The sequence below is a fragment of the Pelophylax lessonae genome, assembly GCF_965119305.1.
Source record: "Pelophylax lessonae genome assembly, chromosome: 5".
Lineage (NCBI taxonomy): Eukaryota > Metazoa > Chordata > Amphibia > Anura > Ranidae > Pelophylax > Pelophylax lessonae.
In genome coordinates, this window is record NC_138772.1 from 135,171,873 (window position 1) to 135,193,939 (window position 22,067).

The 22,067-nt window shown below is 42.6% G+C and overlaps 1 protein-coding gene across 2 annotated transcripts in view; it reads left to right on the forward strand.

Annotated features, from left to right (window-relative positions):
- The window catches only part of NFE2L3 (NFE2 like bZIP transcription factor 3), a 69,585-nt gene extending 67,295 nt beyond the window's left edge, over nt 1–2,290 (forward strand). For both annotated transcript variants that reach the window (XM_082258403.1, XM_082258402.1), the window contains exon 5: nt 283–2,290. In XM_082258403.1, the coding sequence (XP_082114529.1) occupies nt 283–1,533 (1,251 nt within the window). In that variant the 3' untranslated portion in view covers nt 1,534–2,290. The remainder of the gene's footprint in view (nt 1–282) is intronic.
- The last annotated feature ends 19,777 nt before the right edge of the window (nt 2,291–22,067 follow it).

Sequence of the window (22,067 nt, forward strand, 5' to 3'; positions counted from 1 at the left end):
GTTTTTACAGCTGCTATTTGTACTATATGAGGGAGCAATAAAGAGTTTATTTCTATGCACAAGTACAGTTAGATGAGGTAGAAAGACAAATGGCATGGTTTCATTTTTATGGTTTCAAATGGATTAACCAAAGGCTAAACAAAGTACTATGCAAAAATAATGGGGGCTGAACTGGCTCTCATAATCCATGTTTGAGCTTTGAGTTGTAGGCTACTATGAATAGATCTACAAATAAAGCCGTAACCTGAATCTATGATTCTTATATATTTTTTTTTTTCCCAGATTACACTGGAGGATATCCAGTCAATCTCAAATACCAACAATCCAATCAGCTCTACTGCACCTTACAATGTGGATTTTACTGAGGCAATAAGCCAAGATGTAAGTCTGCAGGAAGCCATGTACACATCGAGTCACAGTCTCCGGTCCATTGGAGAGTTGACCCAGACACCAGAAAGCTTCATGCAATTAAACTCAAGTACTGTTCCTGGAGGACCCCTGAGTGTAACGGATTTAACATCTTTATTTCCAAATACTGACAACTGTTCTAGAAACTCAACAAATCAAGATCTTCTTTCTGGTCTTGACGAAAATGTATTTGATGAAATCAATCTAATGTCCTTAGCCCTGGAAGAAGGATTTGATCCTCTGGAGGTGTCTCAGTTGTTTGAAGAACCAGATTCAGATTCTGGACTTTCTCTTAATTCAAGCCATAGCCCTGCCTCTGCGAGCATATCTGATTCTTCATCGATAACCTATGGGGAGGATGAAGGCGCTGCTGGCTACAGCAGTGACTCTGAATCTGTCTCTTATGATGGCCTAGAAGGGGCAGTTGGAGGAAGTTGGACAGATATCAACAAACTTTGCCAGATGGATTATCAAGATGATGAAAGTTACTATGATGAAGTGTCGTTAAATAATGTCCGCCATAACCATACATACAATCAGCTGCCTGACCAGTTAGAGCCCAGTCCTGAACATCATTACAGCTGGACCGCAAAATCGGGTAAATTAAGAAGCCCCTGTGTTGGTGGAATGGAGAAAAGCCTCAGCCGCGATGAACGTCGAGCTAAGTCCCTAAAAATTCCCTTTTCAGTAGATGAAATTGTTAGCATGCCCGTAGAGATGTTTAACAACATGTTATCCAAGCACTACTTGACTGAGACACAGATATCTGTTATAAGAGATATTCGGCGTAGGGGGAAAAACAAGGTCGCTGCTCAGAACTGTAGAAAACGTAAGATGGATGTCATTTTGAACTTGGAGGACGATGTCAATCAGTTGAAGGCACAGAAAGAGAAGCTTTTGAAAGAGCGAGCTCAATGCAGCAAGTCCATGAGCCACGTGAAACAGAAACTTAACGACCTCTACCGCAATGTATTTAGCCGACTACGAGATGATCAGGGCAGACCGGTCAATCCAAGCCAATATGCACTTCACTGTAATAGCGACGGCAGCATCATTGTTGTTCCAAGGAGACTGTTCAAATCTGAGCAAAAAAAAGATTCACAGAAAGAGAAGAAACAAAAATAAAACACTGAACACATTAATGCAGTAGTTATAAGGAGAGACAAACTTTCCCAAAACATAGTGGCAGCGGTGATCGAATACTGTAACATGTCAGACGTTGAGCACTGGACAATGTGTGATAATGATAAAGTAGCTGTTAACATATTTTTTCCACAAGACGGCTATGCACTCCTAAAACAAAAACAAAAAAAATAATATATGAGGAAGCTGCTTTTATCTGGCACTACTTGTACAGACCGTGTGACATACTGAAAATTGATATCATGGCTGTACAATATTATCCTGCTTCATACGTGGATATTTGGTGTAAAATATGACCTAGGTTGTACAAGAGGCATTCTTATATCAATATTATGTATTTGTTTGTTTTGCCTTTTATTTTTTATAATTTGATTTTCTTTTTAAACAAATACTGAGATATGAGAAATCAAAGACCTTGACACCCCAAAAAAAAGACAAAATTGTCGAATTACAAAGTGACCTTAGATTTAGTCTGTCGCACTGGAGCACATTGCTAAATGTTATATTCTTGCTTTTTTGTTTCATTTAAAATAAGTGGTGTTTGTTTTTTTAATTTATACAATAGATCTTTAAATTATGAGTTCTACTTTTTTTTGTTCTTGTTCAACTTGTTTTTTCTACAAAAAAAGTCCTGGTGGCTGATCCTGGTATATTGTCATAAACAGTATTTAAGACTTTCATTAAATAGCAAGCTGGAGTTGCTTATTTTGTATTGTTTTATATGTCATTTCTCCAGTATAAATGTTGGCTGACGATTCTTCTTTTGTTTTTTGTTTTCAATGGAAAAACTTGCTAAAGACATTTTTTTTAATTTAGGACTTGTATAGTTATTTTAAACTTGTATGGGTGAGATTATGTTTTTTCTAGAAATCCTGTTTCATTATTTTTAACTTGTATGGGTGCGATTGTTATTCGATATAAAGTGTTTGCACCACCATGTATTTTGTTTTCAGCCCTAGTGTGTGGCCTTTCATTCTGAGAGAGGTGAATGGATGTCACAGCAACTGTTTCAAGGGATTCCCCAGTTTAGTATAAAAGGACACATGATTGAGACAACTTTTTGTCCCCATCTCCAGGACATCCTGATATTTGTGGTCTCTTTAGTACAGTTTTACACAAGCCATAACTGTACCCTGGTATTATTAGTCTTCCACCCTCACATAAAGGATTGTAGGAATTTTGTTAGATCATCACTAGTGGCGAATTTAACATTTCAGATGTTTCCTTTGCAACAGTGGGATGAGAACCCTCTAGCAATTTTTTTATACTTTGTAGCATGGTGGATCCTTTGGTTTGGTGTAAAAGGGTCTAAAGCCTCGTACACACGCAACGAATTTCCGCCGACCTGTCGTCCGTCTTTTGTCCAGAGTGGTGTCTGTTGGTTGGTTGGAATGTGCTCTAGACTGCACATGAATTTTCCCGTATGACAGAATTCTACTTCAGAAGTGATGTCATGTGTTGGATTGCTTTGTATGTGTTCTTTCGTCTCTGAGCATGCCTAGTCTTGCTCATAAGATTTTTGCCCATCGAAATCTGTACTAATGAGACGAAAGTCGGAGGACAAAGTTTACTGCCTGCACACCAGGATTTTGTCAGCCGAAAAGTCGGAGTCGGCTGTCGAAAGCACCATACTAACAAGCCGAAAATTGGCATATCAGTCGTCTGACGAAATTTCCTGGCCAAATTTCTTATCGTGTGTACGGGGCTTAAGTCATGGCTATTTTTTTTTTTTTTTTTTATTCAGTTGAAATTAAAATATGGAGTTGAAATTTTAAACTATGGAAGACAACTGGTTAAGTCTGCTCATTCCATCCACATAGGCCAGACAATAAATTGTAGCCTTGCCAGTACTGCACTGATGTCACCAGTTCCTAAAGAACTTTGGTGCTACCATGTATAGTCCACATTTGCGTTTTAAAAATTGTGGTGTTAAATAAAGCAGACATCGCAGAATTGCTAGTCTGCCTTATTATTTCTCTAAAAATGAAAAACATTCACATCATACAAATTTATAATGGCTTTATTATAAACTTGTGCACTATGTGAACGAATCAAGCTCCACCTAAATGAACAGTGAACAGCTGCAACCATTAATAAGTGAACTCCAACACTAAAATAAAATCTCAATTGTATATGAATGGTGCGCTTATTCAAAATTGTGTATAAATCTATTGATACCAAACAATAAATTTAAAGAAAAAATGTTGAATAAGAATATACTGTGTAGTCCACATAAAAACATAAATAGTCCACATCCAGTATGTGATTTCAAAATAAAACACAATCAAATTGTCCAAAGAAAAAAGGATTTAAAAACGATCCATTAATGCGTACAGATACTGCATCCACAGCAACCTCTCCTCTGCTATTAACTGTGCTAAATTGATCTTTTATTGCTGAACATATAACCGCCACCATTGAGTGAATTGGCCGCTCACCTTAAGATATACGACCAACCAGTCAAATATCTTTTTGGCATATATGCATATATATATATATATATATATATATATATATATATATATATATATATATATATATATAATGTGTGTGTCTTTAAGTTCTATATCCTTCCATCTAATTTGATCTGGGACTTTTATCTGATGAAGAAATTTTTTTTAGAATAAAATATATTTGTGCATATACAGCGATAAGCAACTGTTCTTTCTTCACCCACCAAATACCCCATCCCCCCTTCCTCTGGGACTTTGTGTTGCAACTTTAGAACTGTACTACATTTGAATGCTTACAAAAGCTGCATACACTGAGAGGAATTTCTAAAAACTGGAGGAGCTGTGCATGGCAACCAATCAGCTTCTACCATTCCTGTTCACAGCTTAAAGTGATACTAAACACACACTATTTACATTGTCCCTTCTATTTCTGTATCTGGATGATGGCACTGTAATTATTTTAATAAAAAAACACATCTAAGTACTATTTTCCTAATCAATACCCAGCTGTCGCATGACCCAGCTCTTTGACTCTAGTTCCTTGCTGCTGGTCACATGTTCAAAATGAAATAAAAAAAAAAAAACAGCCTTTAGAATACAGTGTTAAAAAAAAATGTAATGTCAATAAACAGTTTTAAATTGTCATACAAATGTATATTTAAATCAAATTGTTCTTTATCGCCAATAAAGTGGATTTCTGCCAGTCACAGGCTATGTCACGCCCCTCCAGCGTGTGTCTTAGACTACGTGGGAGGAGAAGCCTCCATTATTCTACATGTAATATCCAGCTCCCATTGTGTTTAGCTGGTTAGTGGGCACGGAGGAGGAGGGAGGGAGTGGGCTGTCATTTTATCATTGTGCCTACACCCACATGTGTGACTCTATAGTCCTATGGGCTGCTCAGATGTGATAGGGAGAAAAAGCTCTGCATAGAAACTCACTGAAAACTGAGCATGTGCAGAGTTTCCACCACAGCTGCAAAATCCCTAGCTGAATTGGGGACATGAAGGGAAGGTGGAGATAGAGAGCAGCAGGATCAACCAGGTTTATGCAGAATACATAAAACAAATGAACAGCATTTAATACACCATTTGATAGTTTTTTGGGGGTTTTTCTTTCATGTTGTGGGTTTAATGAAACTTTAAGTAAACAAGCTGAAGATAGAAACTGGTTGCTATGCACAGCTGCTCCACATTCTGATATATTTCCCCCACTTATATCTTCAAAGGCCAATTATAAACCTTTACATTTCTGATTCAAATCTGAGGGTAGCTGTTGAATACAAGTCAGTTGATATGGTAATAAAGACAATAAGAATGCTGATAATTCTCAGCAGTTTAGAATTTTTATAATAGGGTTCACAAACAGGTCTGTTAGTGGTCACATTGTGCCTACATATAACGAGTACACAGGACAGCAGTACAGCACGTTTTCATAATTACATTGAGCATGTCAGCAAATAGCAATAGTGAGCCGTTCCCCTACTCTGTACATAAACCCATACGCCACTATATTAATCCAAAGTCTGTGTAGCTGTGAAATGCTCTGATTTAGGAATGACCTGTAGAGTCCCTAAAGTTCTTTTTTTGTTTTGCTGCAACGCCAGGTCTGTATTCCTGGATACAGTAGTACAGTTACTATACAGCTCTGGCCACTGCGTACCAAGGTCACACTAATAACATGTTCCAGAGCATTTTAAAATAACAATGGGACAGCCTATGTCTGAGTGTATGGTGCCTTTTAGGAAGTGTAATTATATACTGAAACATGCCGACTCCTGGGGATCCGCACAATGCAGTGCATATTCCAAAAGTCTTAGCTGTTTGATATTTAGCCATATCTTTTTCTATGAAGCTTTAAAGCTTGTCTCCAGACAATTTTTATTTTGTTTAAATAAAAAAATGTTGCACTAGAAATATAATATATTGACCACCAATTAACTAAACCATGATATGAATTGATTAATGATCAAAATGAGTGAAGTAAAAGTCCACAGTAAACCCAATGATCCAGTATCAATCCGTGATCTAAAAAATGCAGTGATAGTTCCCAATGAAGAAAGAGTGATGTGACCAAAACCTCCATCACGTGATCAAACCTTAGGCTTTACCGGTCTTTATTATATACATATCACCATAGTGCATAAACAAATAAATACATCTTCATTTAAATGATAGAAAATACATAAAAATTGTGAAGTTCATATAAAATCCCACACGTGAATAATGTCCTCAGTGAGTATAGGAAAGGTTCCTCTCCACCAGCATGCAGACGCACTATACACTCACCAGACTTAATTTACCCCTATTATAGTGAGTCAAATTGCGCATATGGGAAAATCCAAGATGTCCTACATGAGGGCACAGGAATGAATTCAAACCGATGCTGTCATCCATTCAATATGTTTATAAATAGTGTATTCAAAGCTCCAATGTTGCCATATAGAGAGGGAGAAGAAGAAACACTCTCATGGTGCAGTATTTCAAATTGATTATTTAAAAAAGAAGGTCGTATTGCAATTATATCGAAGAAGACAGGGATCAGCATGTGTTGTATAGGAATAGCCAGTTTGCACTCCAGCTGCCAGGAAATGACAGACTGAGGAAACTGGGTTGGGTGGTGTTTGAGATACTTCATTTCTGGTCAGCTGTAACACAGGTGGAGTGCAAACTGGCAATTCCTATACAATACATGCTGATCCCTGTCTTGTTTGATGTAGGTTCAATACAACCTTCTTTTTTAAAAAAATTATTTGAAATCCTGCACCATGAGTGTGTTTCTTCCTCTCCCTCTCTGTATGGCAACACTGGAGCTTTGAATATGCTATTTATATACATATTGAATGGAGGACAGCAGCAGTTTGAATCCTTTCCTGTGACCTCATGTATGATATCTTGGATTTTCCCATATGCGCAATTTGACTCTCTGTAATAGGGTTTAATTAAGTCTGGTGGGTGTATAGTGCATCTGCATGCTGATGGAGAGGAACCCTTCCTATACTCACTGAGGATGTTATTTACTTGTGTGATTATATATAGACTTCTTCATTTAAATTATAGCAAATAAATAAAAATTGTGATGTATTTTTTTTATTTGTCTATTCACTATGGTGATCTGTATTTTGTGGTATAAGAGCGAGGTTCCTTTGTTTCTTTTCACGGTATAGGTGTTTTTTACACTTTACAACACGAGGCTCCTTATTGTAGTTTGTTTTTTTGTTTATTCATTTGCGCTGGTTTACAACCTATAGGGTTCCTATATTTTTGGACTTTATTTTATGTTTGAAACAGAATTGGACAGGAATTAAACCTCTGCCAGGTTTTTGTGATTTTTCCCCCCCCCCCCCCCTGTACTTCCTGACATGTCAAGAATTAATGGGAAATGTATCCAAAAATGCAACAGGGAAAGGTTAGCATCCTATTGCTCCCTCCTGTGTGTATTTTTTTTTTTTTTCTTCATTCTTCAGGCTGGTCACATGACACAGTCCTCTTCAGACATTCTCCAATGGTGGGCAGTGCTCCATATCCACATCACTCTCTGCATCATTGTATGTATGCTTAGGGGGTGATAATTCCTCAGGGGTGCAGGTCCATGATGCCCTGAAGTCGTCATGTTTTTTTTTTTTTTTTTCTGGATTAAATGGTCCCTGGAACTGAGGGAATCTAGTGGAGAAAAGGCGTTTGCTGCAAGGGAAAACACACGCAGGGCAGCCATCAGAATTTGTGGGGCCCCTTACACAGCTTTAGGCCGGGCCACCCCACCGAATCCACCAACTAGCCATTCCACTGAGTCCTTCACTGCACACACTTTTGTTTTAACAATCTTACAACCTAATATATAAAAATGAAAAGTGTATTCCAACTCATCAGTGCTTTCAAGATTTAGCAGTAAGGAATTATATTTAGCCCAAAAAGACATCCCAATTCAGCAGCTGTACGCACTCAGCCCCCGCTCACAACTGTACGCACTCAGCCCCCGCTCACAACTGTACGCACTCAGCCCCCGCTCACAACTGTACGCACTCAGCCCCATTCACAACTGTACGCGCTCAGCCCCCGCTCACAACTGTACGCACTCAGCCCCATTCACAACTGTACGCGCTCAGCCCCATTCACAACTGTACGCGCTCAGCCCCCGCTCACAACTGTACGCACTCAGCCCCATTCACAACTGTACGCGCTCAGCCCCCGCTCACAACTGTACGCGCTCAGCCCCCGCTCACAACTGTACGCGCTCAGCCCCCGCTCACAACTGTACGCGCTCAGCCCCCGCTCACAACTGTACGCGCTCAGCCCCCGCTCACAACTGTACGCGCTCAGCCCCCGCTCACAACTGTACGCACTCAGCCCCATTCACAACTGTACGCGCTCAGCCCCCGCTCACAACTGTAAGCGCTCAGCCCCGCTCACAACTGTACGCGCTCAGCCCCCGCTCACAACTGTACGCGCTCAGCCCCATTCACAACTGTACGCGCTCAGCCCCCGCTCACAACTGTACGCGCTCAGCCCCCGCTCACAACTGTACGCACTCAGCCCCATTCACAACTGTACGCACTCAGCCCCCGTTCACAACTGTACGCACTCAAATGAAAAGACAAGAAAGCACTGCTCAAGGTGGTGGGATTGCCTGATGACTCACACTGGTGCATGCCCCGGCTCGCCTCCGTGAAAACTTGATAAAGGAAAAGGAATTGGCAGCACTCCAGGTTGAGTCAAAATCCAGATTTATTGACTGGACATCCAAATATCACAATCGTGACAAGGTAGACGCGTTTCACACACTGTGTGCTTAATCATTACTCAGCCTCCGCTCACACCTGTACACACTCAGCCCCAAATCACACTTGTATGCACTCAGCCCCTGCATGTGTGTGTGTATATATTTAAAACCCACACATGTACATACACAGACATGTACACACACACACACACACACACACCTGTACACAACCCCCCTTCACTTGTACAATAGCCCTTACTTGTACGGTGACCTTTCTAGTCCAAGCTCTTCTTTCCACATGTGGCTGAGACACAGGAGCTGCAGTCCAGTATATAGTACATGTACTGTGTACAGTGCACACACGAGTAGTGCACATGCAGGAAGTAGCCAGAGGTGGCAGCAAAGAGCCCTATGTGAGCTCAGTGACACAGACAGAGCAGTTGTAGCTGCAGACCCTCACTCAGAAAGCCAGCGCAGCCACGGAGCACCTCTGTACCCGCCCCTGCATTCTCGCCAGGCAGCCGGGCCCATTGAAACGCTCGGGCCCCTTACAAGTGTATGGGCTATACACCCCTGATGGCGGCCCTGAACACACGTGAACATTGCAGCCAGTTCTTTTTTTTTTTTTTTCCATTTTCAACTCCTGATGGGACACCAATTTATTTCCCTGAAGTTGGGCTTTGACATATCTACTCTCTCCAAGTCTATCTGAAATGAGAAAAAAAAAAAAAGTCTAAATGCAGCCAAAAATTTGACCATACAAAGAATCCAAAGATAGTCAGTTAAGCTCAATTTACCAATAACAATATTGCTGGAAAGTTTGGATAAGGTGTGAAAAAATCCTTTCAAATCATATCATTCTGGTAGATTAATAGCACATTTGTGGTCATGTACTGCTTTGCAATAAAAGGGGTAGGATTTAACCAATTGTACAGAAATGTTTCAAGCCCTTGGATCAGGCTTTTGTGGCCACCCTAGCACTACAGTTTATTGATCTGATCAATTCAAATTTCACCTTGTATGGGCAGCTTAGTAGTATTTTTTAGTGTTGATTTGCAGTTTCATTTGTCTAGTGCAGGGGGCTTCAAACAATTCTTAGGGGGGCTGGATTGGGAATAAACCTGGCCGCAGGGTTGGTTGTCAGCAGGAGCGGAAGTAGTACACCATTATTGGTATTAGCGGGAGGAATAGTGCCCCATCATTGGTATTAGTGAGAGGAATAGTATATCATCATTGGTATCAGCGAAAGAAACAGTGCCCCATAGTAGGTGTCAGTGGGGGGAATAGTGCCTCATATCATTGCCCCCCAAGGGCAAAATAAAGGCTAGCAAAGGGCCATATCTGGCCCTCGAGCTGCAGTTTGGTCTAGTGTTTCACTGTATTTTGGCCTTATAAAACTCACACTGCTGTGTGTTGATGGTACATTCCCTTAAAGCGCTTGTAAACCCTTACATATACTCACTGAAGTGACTGGCCTTGGGTGATACACAGAGATGAAACAAATCCTCCTACATAAGTTTTACCCATTTATTTGCAACCCTTATCTTCTCTACAGCCTCCTAAAACACCCAGATCACAGGCTATTTCTCACCTCAAAGGGAAGGCAAGGGAGGGATCTGATGTCACATGCTGCATAGAGAAGAGAGCTGAGTGTAACCTGAGACCTGAGTGGAGGGAAAGGACACATCCCCCTCTGCAGTCTCATAGGAAAACATGCACAGCTGAGGCTGTCAATCACTTTCTGTGTACCTGAGGGAGGTTGGGGCTATCTCCCGAGAATCTGTGGTGTTGAGATAACCTGTCAGATGTAACTAATGCAGAGAGAAGAGGAAAGAAATCACACTAGGCAATTTCTCACTGTAGAGAGGTATGCTCTGTTCATTATTCATTTCAGATGTTTTATAACCACTTTAAGAACTATTCCTATGTGAAAATACATAGCTGCCAGTGATATCTATCAAATAAGGGTTGTGCTGAAGGATGAACCGTTTCCTTGTTGCTTTCATTTTTCATTACTTGTAAACCCACTGAAGTGTTTCCTACAATATCTCAGCTGACATCAGCATCCATACTGTCCTTTTAGTTTTATGCTTTTCAAACCATGAGAGCAAATCTAAACCCATAGATCAGCATAGAAAGGCAATGAGCTCTGGATAAGCTTAGACAGCACTGAACCAATTCCAGTTTTCACAGTGCAGTATACTATATCTTGCACTGCTTTTATACAGTACAGCGGTGCTTTAGCACATATCAGTTTAATAATACTGCTTTTTTGTCCCCCGTGTAGTGAGCTCAAAATACAGGTTGTGTGATATTTAGAAATATAAATGGAACGTCATTATGAACACACAAAACAGTGATAACCTACAATTAACAGCATATATACATGCTGTACAGTATACATATACAGTGTGTATATAAATATATATAATCCTGTGCTGAGCTAGTCTTGAAGGCATGGTTTCATAAGTATTTCTGTTTGAAATGTGTGATGGAGGATATTTTTAATTTTTTTGCATAAAGCTTGTCATGTTAATTGCCGAGAAGCAAACTATATAGTATAGTGTTCCATGTCAGACATACCTGCTAACCCACCACGATGATTACTTTATATCCCTGCCTAGAATAGGAACACTGTAGGGGTTAGCCTGTAGAGTAAACTGTACATCAGGGATATGCAAACTGTGGCCCTCCAGCTGTGGCAAAACTACAAGTCCCATCATGCCTCTGGGTGTCATGCTTGTGGCTGTGAGAGCCTTGCTATGCCTCATGGGACTTGTAGTTCTGCAACATCTAGAGGGCCACAGTTTGCATATCCCTGCTGTACAAGATACAGATGTTTTTATAAACCTATAAATGGAAAAATTAAAGTGATTGTAAAGGTTTTTTTTTTTTTTTTCTTCTTCTTAAAAATACCAAACATGTTATACTTACCTGCTCTGTGCAAGGGTTTTGCACAGAACAGCCCCGATCCTCCTTTTCTGGGGTGCCCCGACATCGCTTCCGGCTCCTCCTCTTCATCAGGTGGCCCCACAGAGAGCCTTTTTCCATGCGGGCACCCGTACGGGCGTTCTTATGAGTTCCTCTGCTGCGTTCGGGGACACAGACAGCAGGACTTGGCTCCGCCTCCATGTCACTGGATTTGAGTTACAGCAGCGGAAGCCAATGGCTGCTCCTGCTATCAATCTATTCAATGAGGACCCGAGACAGCGGCTGGAGCAGCTGGGCTCATGCTTGGAAGCTGTTGATTAACAATAATAAAATTTCACAGTTTAAAGCGGAGCTCCACCCAAAAGAGCAAGCTCCGCTTGTTCGCACCCTCCTCTGCCACATTTGCCACTTTTTTTTGGGGGGGGGGGGCGGCGGGTACCTGCTCCCACTTCCGGGTAAGATCAGCCATCTATGACATTTCTGGCCCCTCCTCCTTCCCCCCACTGCCTTCTGGGACACACAAAGGTCCCAAAAAACAGCAAGACCATTCAGAAAGCACGACTTGCACATGTGCCGTAGGGAACTTGCTGTGAAGCCTGAAGGCTTCATTGCCGGTTTCCCTTACTAACAATGCCGCGCCTGCACCCAAAGCTGATTGACAAATCGGCTCCAGGTGCTGACATCGTGGGATTCCTGCACAGGTAAGTGTCCTTCTATCAAAAGTTAGCAGCTACAGTATTTGTAGCTGCTGCCTTTTAATATTTGGTACGTGTAGTTTTTCAGTAGGTTATACACAGCAGATTTTGGATATCTGACCTTATCTAAGACTAGAACCCAATATTAGAACAGGTTAGGTTTATCACTAATATCTTTCATACATCACAATTTTTTCCCATCGTTTATAGTTGATGAGTCTATTTTACCCTTACATGCATTCAGACAGAAAAATATATCTTTATATGTTCTTAATCCTCTGAGCTGTTACCGTGAAGCTATTGCATACACAATGTTATGTAATACACAAGTGTTTACTAAACTGATCCTTGGATACTGCCAAGGGCAATGCCATGCAAGCTTTTTTTCAGACCACTGGGGCTGTCATAACCAAATGGTATCTGCCCCAAGTTTGCTGAAAGAATACACCATCAATCTATTTTAATATGGTCTGGAAAACATGATGTTTGTACCCAAGCTCCCCTTGGGGTCCCAGTATGGCTAGACCTCTGGGTAAAAAGGAGAAATTTCTCCTCTCTGATTTGTTTCAATATATAACTTCTATTTAAAAGCCTTGCTATAGGAATATCTCATCCCAAAAATGAAATCTTCCACTTTCTGGGTATAATTTGAAAGGAGTGAGGACTAAGCAAAAAATAGTGGGGATTGGTTTACTAAAGGCAAATAGACTATGCAGTTGCACCCTGCAAGAGCAGTTGCACCTGAGCTTCGTAAATGAGCAGAAACTCTGCTGACTTTCATCATCCAATTACGTGCAAGTAAATATGCTGTTTTTTTTTATTTTACTTGCACGTAATTGGGTATTCTTTGCAAAGTGAAGCTTTACCTCCGTTACTAAGCTCTGGAACAACTGCACTTTACAGAGTGCACAGTCTATTTGCCTTTAGTAAATCAACCCCATTGTATGCGGTTGGGTCAAACGTATTAACTTCGTATTTTTAACCCCATTGTATGCGGTTGGGTCAAACGTATCTACTTCGTATTTTTTTTAAATATACATCATAATTTAATGTCTAAGCAGACATTTCTGTCCCTTCATGATCAAAACTCTTTTGAAACCTCTAATATACTGATAACGTTATTAAGAGATTCTTATTACCTGATTATCATTTGTTAACGCTATGAAAGGTCTGTGAGTATCTCTGTTGTCTTGAAACATGGTTACTTTAAGCTTTTGGTTTACCACAAAGAGGTAATGTTTCGAATAGGCAACCAATAAACTTACATATTTACCTTTTTCAGTTTTTGTGTCTGTTTCTTCATTTTTTTTAATAGAAAAGCTAAATAGCTGAGTAACAATTTTTAGTCAGTAATTCAAAATTTTACAAGATTTGGTTTACCAGTAAGGGGTAATGTAAAAAAATAAGCAACCAGTAAACTTTCTATTTTCAGTTTTGTCTCTGTATAGTTTTTTTGGAAAACAAATCTCTAAGTAATAATTTTAGGTCACTTGACAATCCTATATCACTCTTCTACAAGTTCTACCAATCGTAAATGTCTTAGGGTGCACTCGCACTGGAAGTTTTAAGGCATAGTACACCCCTTTCGGTCCAATTTGTGTAATGTGAGTGGTCTGAACTGTTCGGGAATGGTTGTGTACTGCTTGTGGGACCACTTGGAAGAGGTGGTCCCATGCATGGTTTACTTGTGGTTTGGCACGGTTCGCTAAAGTGTGAGTGAAAACCGCGCCAGAGCCTAGACTTCCCCATAGATTGCCAAGCAAAAAAGGCGGGGATCGCTATGGTCGGATTAGCAGAGGTGAGGATTTAAAGTTGACCTGAAGTTCTTTCTGTAAAAAACAGTGCAGGCAAGCTTTTGCTGCAAAAGAGACAGATACTGTCTCTTATGCAATAAAATGCCCCTACCTGTCTGCTCACTGTTTTCTTCAGTACAACCCCCCCCCCCCAATTTGTTCCCCAGTATAATTCTTCCCCCCCCCCAGGTCAATCTGTTACCCAGCATAACACCCCCCTGGTCAGTCTGTTCCTTAGTAATATTCACCCCTCCTTCAGGTCCATCTGTCCCCCAATATAATCCCCTTCCAAGGTCAGTCTGTCCCCCAGTACAATTCCCCCAGGTCAGTAGGACTGATCCGGGGCCAGATCTAGCCTATCTGATGTGAGAGTGTGTTAAAGAATATGGGGGGGGGGGTAGTGTACGAGGGGTCAGCAGGGCAGAGGATTAAGGCTATTGGTTTGTAGGGCAGTGTACAGAGGCCAGCAGTTCAATGGATGGAAGGTCAGCAGGGGATTGAACAAGAATGGATAGGGCAGAGGATAGGGGTCAGCTGAGTGGAGGTCAGGGGTACTTTTTCTTGGGAGGGGGTGTAAACAGGTCCCTGATGTCTCTTTTTGAAGGCAGAGAAAAAGGGGTTGGGGGCATAAAGCCCTCATTTTCTTTCTCTGCAGCCTAAGCTGCACTGCAAATTAATTAACAGAAGCCTCTGTACATAGGTTTCCCTTTCATTCACAAACTGAAGAATTGTAAACGCAAGGGTTGATTTACTAAAACTGGAGAGTGCAAAATCTGGTGCAGCTCTGCATAGAAACCAATCAGCCTCCATTTTCTTTTTTTGTCAAAGCTTAACAAGCTGACGATAGAAGCAGATTGGCTACCATGCAGAGCTGCACCAGATTTAGCACTCTCCAGTTTCAGTAAATCAACCCCACAGTTTACTAAGCTTCAGTGAGGAATGAACACAGGAGTGTTCATTCAGAAAGGGGCTGGTAAACAGGACATGTTTACCAGCTTCCCCCTCCTCTATCCTCACACTTATCTTCTGCCCCATCAGCAGTTGTAGCCACAGGGAGAGAGAAGGGGAACACGGCCAGCGGCTCTGCAGGAAGGGGTTGCCGGGGGATCGGTGAGGGGGGTGGCAGTACAGGGGGAGTTGGAGTAGTGGGGGAAAATCTATTTGCAGAGTTAAATTCTCCCATGGCTGCACTGCAGCATCCGAAGATGGCGAGACGGGAGAGGGGGAGAAGACCTCGGCCACAGGGTATGGATGCTTGAGGGGGTTATCGATGCTGGGTGGGAGGGTGAATCAGCGGTGCTTCTGGGGGTTGGTGCTGGGAGGGAGCACATAAGGGGGGTGGGCATGTAATTGCACAGGCAGAGCAGCAACAGCTCCTCCATGTGTGCATTGTTTTGCCCCATGTGCACTGCACCCATGGATGATAGTCCACAAATGCTGACCCTGAATAATACCTGAAAAATGTGGATTCTCTGCTTCTGGAGAGAAAAGGAGAATAAGGCATTGTCAGGGGATGGTATTGTGCTCTCTGTAAAAGCCCAGTCAGTGTACAGAACTTCCCTAGAAATCGAATTTCTTGCTTGTGTGATTGGCTCACTGATTTTCCCAGAAGTCTGCACTAAGATACAAGTTACCTTTTTTGGCATCCTCTGCAAAAAAAATTCATTTTTGGTGAGATACAAGGGTTAATTGATTCTAAAGGGATACAGACCCTGCAGCTTTCCTCATCAGAACACTAAAGCCTCGTTCATATGGGTGTACTACAACATACGCCCCTGTGAGGGCCATGTTTGTCCACACAGGAATGCATGGCTGTTCCATGCATCCCTGTTCAGGAAGTCCCATTAAATTCAATTGGAATGCAGTGGCTGCATCAAGACAGCCACTGCTCACAATTTGACATGTGCAAGCCACGCGGCTGTCAAATTTGGAACAGTAGCTGTGTCCATACAGTCACTGCATCCCAATTGAAATGAATGGGACTTCCTGCACAGGGATGCATGGAATACTTGTGCATCCCTGTGCGGGAAAACAAAACCCTCACACAGGCGTACATTATAGTATGCCTTTGTGAACGAACCAGACCCTCCCATTCAGAATTGGTATCCAAAGGACATAGTGGAACAAACAGCTTTTTCTTCAGAGCAGAAAAAGGTAGGACTCTGCATCAAAGTTTGTTAAAATTCTAAAATGTACATTAATCACCCAGACAAGTTTTTTTTTTTTCTCAACTCAGCCTAGGTTCACACTGAGGCTGTTTTGAAATCGTGCGAGTTCAGCTGGCATTTTCAGTCTGACTTCCTGCACAGATGTCTATGGAAATCGCCCCCCAAGTCGCCAAAAATAGTACAAAAACTATACTGAACAAAATTATAAACTGAACACTTGTTTTTGCCCCCATTTTTCATGGGCTGAACTCAAAGATCTAAGAAAACCGGGATTCATCCATGAAGAGAACACCTCTCCAAAGTGCCAGACACCATCGAATGTGAGCGTTTGCCCACTCAAATCAATTACAACGATGAACTGCAGTCAGGTTGAGACCCCTAAGAGGATGAGGAGCATGCAGATGAGCTTCCCTGAGATGGTTTTTGACAGTTTGTGCAAAAATGATTGCAAACCGATTGTTGCAGCACCTGTACTTTTAGCTCATTGTTCTCTGTGCGCAGCTTTCCTCCATTACTGTATTACCTGTACGGGTGGCTGGTTTTGATCTTGGAGGTGAAGATGCTGGATGTTGAGGTCCTGGGCTGCTGTGGTTAAACGTAGTCTGCAGTTGTGAGGCAGGTTGGATGTACTGCCAAATTCTCTGAAAACGCCTTTGGAGACGGCTTATGGTAGAGAAATGAACATTCAATTCACGGGCAACAGCTCTGGTGGACATCCCTGCAGTCAGCATGTCAATTGCACACCCTCAAAACTTGTGACATCTGTGGCATTGTGCTGTGTGATAAAACTGCACATTTTAGAGTGGCCTTTTATTGTGGCCAGCCAAAGACACAACTCTGCAATAATCATGCTGGCTAATCAGCATCTTGATAAACCACACCTGTGAGGCGGATGGATTATCTCGGCAAAGGAGAAGTGCTCACTAACACAGATTTGTGAGCAATATTTGAGAGAAATAGGCCTTTTGTATATATAGAAAAAGTCTTAGATCTCAGCTCATGAAAAAATGGGGGCAAAAACAAAAGTGTTGTGTTTATAATGTTGTTCAGTGCACTTTTGGGAATCAGTGGGCGCCACAAAGTTGGCGTTGCACCGATTTGGACGGTGCAATTGGCTCAGATTTGACATGCGATTTGACATGTCAAATCGGACAAATGTGAGCTTGGGCTTAAGTAGAGTAGTAATGCTGGCCATACACTAGCCGAAAAATCGTTCAAACTCATTTTCGAAAAATCGGCCATGAGAACAGACGATCGTGCCATCGTGTAATGACCGAATTTCAAACGATAAATCATTCAATGGACATAAATTAATCTGTTTTTCCTTCACTTTGTCACATGCTCCTAGTGTAAACAGTTTGAGCGAGAAACACAATAACCTTTCAATTTATCGTTCGTTCCGCAGAATTATCCAAACTGTTCCTTCGATTTTTCGGCTCTGAGAAGTTCAAATCGATTTTCTATTTGTGCACACTAACTGGACGAACGAACAGACCAAATGACAGATTTTTTAACTATTTTTCGGCTAGTGTATGGCCAGCATTACTCTATGAATATGCATTTGCATTTAACGTGAAATATTTTTCTTTTCGTACATCACGGGACACAGAGCCATAAATCATAACTTATGGGTTATATACCCGCCTATAGGTGAAGGACACTGGCAACCAATCAGAATTGATGACCCCTATATAACCCCTCCCACACAGGAAGTACCTCCGTTTTTTCGCCAGTGTGTAAAAGGTGAAGGTTGCTGTGGAGAGGTGCTCCACATGTTTGTTACGTTTCAAAGAAGAAGAAAGAAGTTTATGCTATAGTACCCCAAACAAAGATCACTGGATCTAAGGGGTTAGCTATCGGATCCATCTAAAACAGTCAATGGACTTAAAGGATGGTACCCGAGCCTCAGGCAACAGATACAAGGTTTTGCCTGTAACGCTGTCCTTGAAGGTTTTCAAGACAATTCTCACCGTGAAGGGTGAAGATTGGATTCTTGCTTATAGCAGTTTCCTGCAGCAGGACTGGAGGTCCATTTTAAATATTTACACAGCAAACAAGACCTTAACCACTTGCTGACCACCGCACGACTATTTACTGCGGCGGTCAGCCCCTCACAGGCAAAGCGACATAGTACTACGTCGCTAGCCTGTGAGGGTCTCAGGAGCAAGCGCGCGCCGCCGGAGGCGCGCTCCCGCGCGGTCACGGACCCCCCGCACGTGTGATCGGCGGACCCCATCGTCCGCCGGTCACTCGCGATCGTCGGTGGAGAGGGAGAAAGGCAGGCGGCTACTGTAAACAAGCCGCCTGTCATTCTCCCCTGTGTAGGAATAGTGATCATACGGTTCTACTATGTAGGACCGTTGATCACTGTTCCTACACCTCAAGCCACAGCCAATCACAGTTAGAATCATGCCCCTAGGGACACACATAACCCCTCCCTCTCAAAAAAAGTTAACCCCTTCACTGCCAGTGTAATTTTACAGTAACAGTGCATATTTATAGCACTGATTACTGTAGTAATGTCACTGGTAACCCCAAAAGTGTCAAAAATGTCAGTCAAGGGTCCGATCTGTCCGCCGCAATGTCGCAGTACCACAAAAAAATCGCAGATCGCCGCCATTACGTGTTAAAAAAAACAACAAAAATCTTTCCCTTTGTTAGTAAACGCGATAACTTTTGCGCAAACCAATCAAAATATGCTTTTTGCGATTTTTTTTTTACCAGACATATGTAGCATAAAACAAATTGGCCGAAAATGTTAAAAAATTTTGATTCTTACATTTTTTGGGGGGAATTTCATATAAAAAAATGTGAAAAATATTGTTATTTTTGAAAAATTGACGCTCTTTTTTTGTTTATAGCGCATGATCAAAAAATCGCACAGGTGATCAAATACCACCAAAAAAAAGGACGTCAAATTCGTTTAGGTACAGCGTTGCACAACCGCGCAATTGTCCGTTAAAGTCACGCAGTGCCGAATCGCAAAATAGGCCCTGGTCAGGAAGGGGGTAAAATCTTCTGGGGCTTAAGTGGTTAAATGGTTAAACATTGCAAAATTATAAATATTTTATTCACTGTTCCCTTTAATAAGATTACAGAGACTTGTGCCAAGTTTATGTAGCACCCTACAGGTAGGTGCTAGGTAAAAGTATAGTGGGCCTTGGCTGCCTAACAGCAGGGCCATGATTTCAACTAGTTTGTCTCCCAGGTGTGTCTGCATGAGAGGGGAGTCTCCCCACTGGCTCCATGAGAGGGTTCTCATTGGGCAGTGGAGGAAACCCAATCAGAGACACACTCAGGCCTGTATCTACCCCAGAAGGCAGATTCTGCCGCAGAGGATTCTGGGAGTGGGTATACGTTTTGAGGGAATGCATGACGCAGCGTCTTTGGCGGGAAGCAGAGTCCCAGGAGGGAGAATACAGCTGTCTCTTCTCCTGTCAGAAGGATCGGGTGTTCCGGGTGGCTGCCTGGGAATCCAGAGAATGCTGAGTTGAGCTGCAGAGAGGATCCGGTGTGCCAAGGACCAGTGGAGGAAGAGGGGTTTAGTTCCAGGAAAGCCTGCCAAGGTCGTGAGTACTGTGAACTGCCCCTAGGGGTCTGCCAAGTGTAGAGGGGACCACTCCAGAGAAGGTTCCAGGGATCCAGGAGTCAGCTAGCTGTAAAGGGGGTGCCTAGTCAGAGGACCCTGAAGTGTTAGAGGGGGTACCTAGTCAGAGGACCCTGAAGTGTAATGGGGGTACCAGTGGTTTGGGCCTGAATAGTCCGTGTACAGTGTGCAGTGTACAGAGTTAAGAGTTGCAGCAGCACAAGCAGTGACAAGGAGCTACCTCAGTCAGTGAAGGACTGGAGGGAACTGTTCAGTGACTTTTGAGCTACATCGATTGTCAGGAGTCAAGTGTTCTACAGTCCTGGATCTTCTGAGTTAACAAACAAGTTAAAGTCGAAGTTCTAGCACAAGTTCAGTATTCACAGTATCTTTGAGCGCCAGGAAGCGCTAGTCGGCATTCAGCTGGCGTCAATACAGCGCCAATGGGCATTTTTCTATACAGTGTCCCAGTCAAACCTAGTTCAGCCAGAGGAGTATCCCACTCATTCCCTTCTCCCATCCCCAATATACAATAAACAAAACAAACCAAAGATGCCGGAATGGTCATTGTCTCAGTTCTCACACCTGGGTTCACAACTTAAATGTGTTGGGAGTGTTACTGGTACTAATGGCAGTCGGCAGACCCACCTCAGGCCCAAGGCCTGGAAACATTGCTACATGTATTTCTGCTTGTATTTACATTGTAGCAGGTTTATGCAAAGTATGTTTAAAGTATGTTTAAAGCATATTGTTACACGCTTTCTTACCCTGAGCTGATCACCTGAAAGGTATTGGCTGTGACAAACAAGATTATGCCTAAACTTCTCTCTCATTTGTTTGTTGTGTTCGCCCTGGTGCATAAGCGTCCGCATGTTCGCCTCTGCTGGTTCGCGTGTCTATGGCGTAGGCCTATTCGCGCGCACACATGAATATTCGCATTTAAGTACAGGCGTACGCCGCATGGTGGGCATGTTCTAACGTGATATGGCGTGCACATGGACACCAAGCACCACGCGCGCACATGCATAAAAGGGAAGGTTCTGCAAGGAACTGTTTCCAACACACTAGCCTCTGTCACAGGCTGAACACAGGGACACAGAGCAGCAGCAGCTGGGTTGCGTGAGTCACTGTGGGTGTATGTTACTGGCACTAATAGGTCCTGTATCTTAGGTAATCAGTGTTGTGTGCATTAGGCTGTATAAGCTTGGCACAGACCTTGGGTACACTTTAAAAGTAGTACCTCAAGTTTGTCATGCTATAATGCAATGTCTGCCCAAAAAAGGTCTGGAGGGAGCACAGATGGAAAGGGTACTATGATGCCATCGTCAGGCCCTGAAGGTCCTAGTCGTGCATCCACTGTGTCTACACTTCCTGATAAGCCAGAGGCAATTAGCCAATCGGAGTCATTACGGTTGTCAGGCATAGCAGCTACTCCGTGTACTTCTGCCACAGCCTATGTTAGCTACCAAGGATGATTTGGCATCGGCATTAGCCAGCCTAGAGGGTAGGATTGCAGACATGATTGCAGCACCACATGGAGGAAAGAAGCGTGTTAGATCCCCCTCTCCAGAGCCGACCCCTGAATAAGTTCAGGATTGGGCAGATGATGTGGAAGATGTAGCTGAGGGTGACCCTATAGAAGGTCAAGCTGAAATCTCCACTATGGGGAAGTCAGAGTCAGAGGAATCTCTATCAGCCTCTCAATCCCAGAGATTGTTTATCCAGTCTCTTGCTGAGATGGTCCGGGCTGAGTTTAAACTTCTGCCCTTATAGACAACTGACACCTCTTTTTCTTCCCTAGGCTCATTACGCCCTCCTCAGAGTCCTCGGTCATTTCCCATACATCCACTCTTGGAGCAAGAAGTGTATAATGACTGGGATCATCCAGATAGGATGTTTGTTCCTCCTAAAAGGTTTTCATTGTTGTATCCTATGGAGGATAAGTTTTCTAAGAGATGGAAAATGCCCACTGTGGATGCAGCCATTTCTTCGGTTAACTAGAATTTAGGGCCTGTACACAAGAAAATCGGAAGTAAAATTTGTCCGACAAACGGTCTGCCGATTTTCGGATCGTTAGTATATTGCTTTCGACAGCCGATTACAAATTTTCGGACGACAAAAACTGGATGTGCAGGCTATAACATTTTTATCATACGTGAACACGTTGTCTG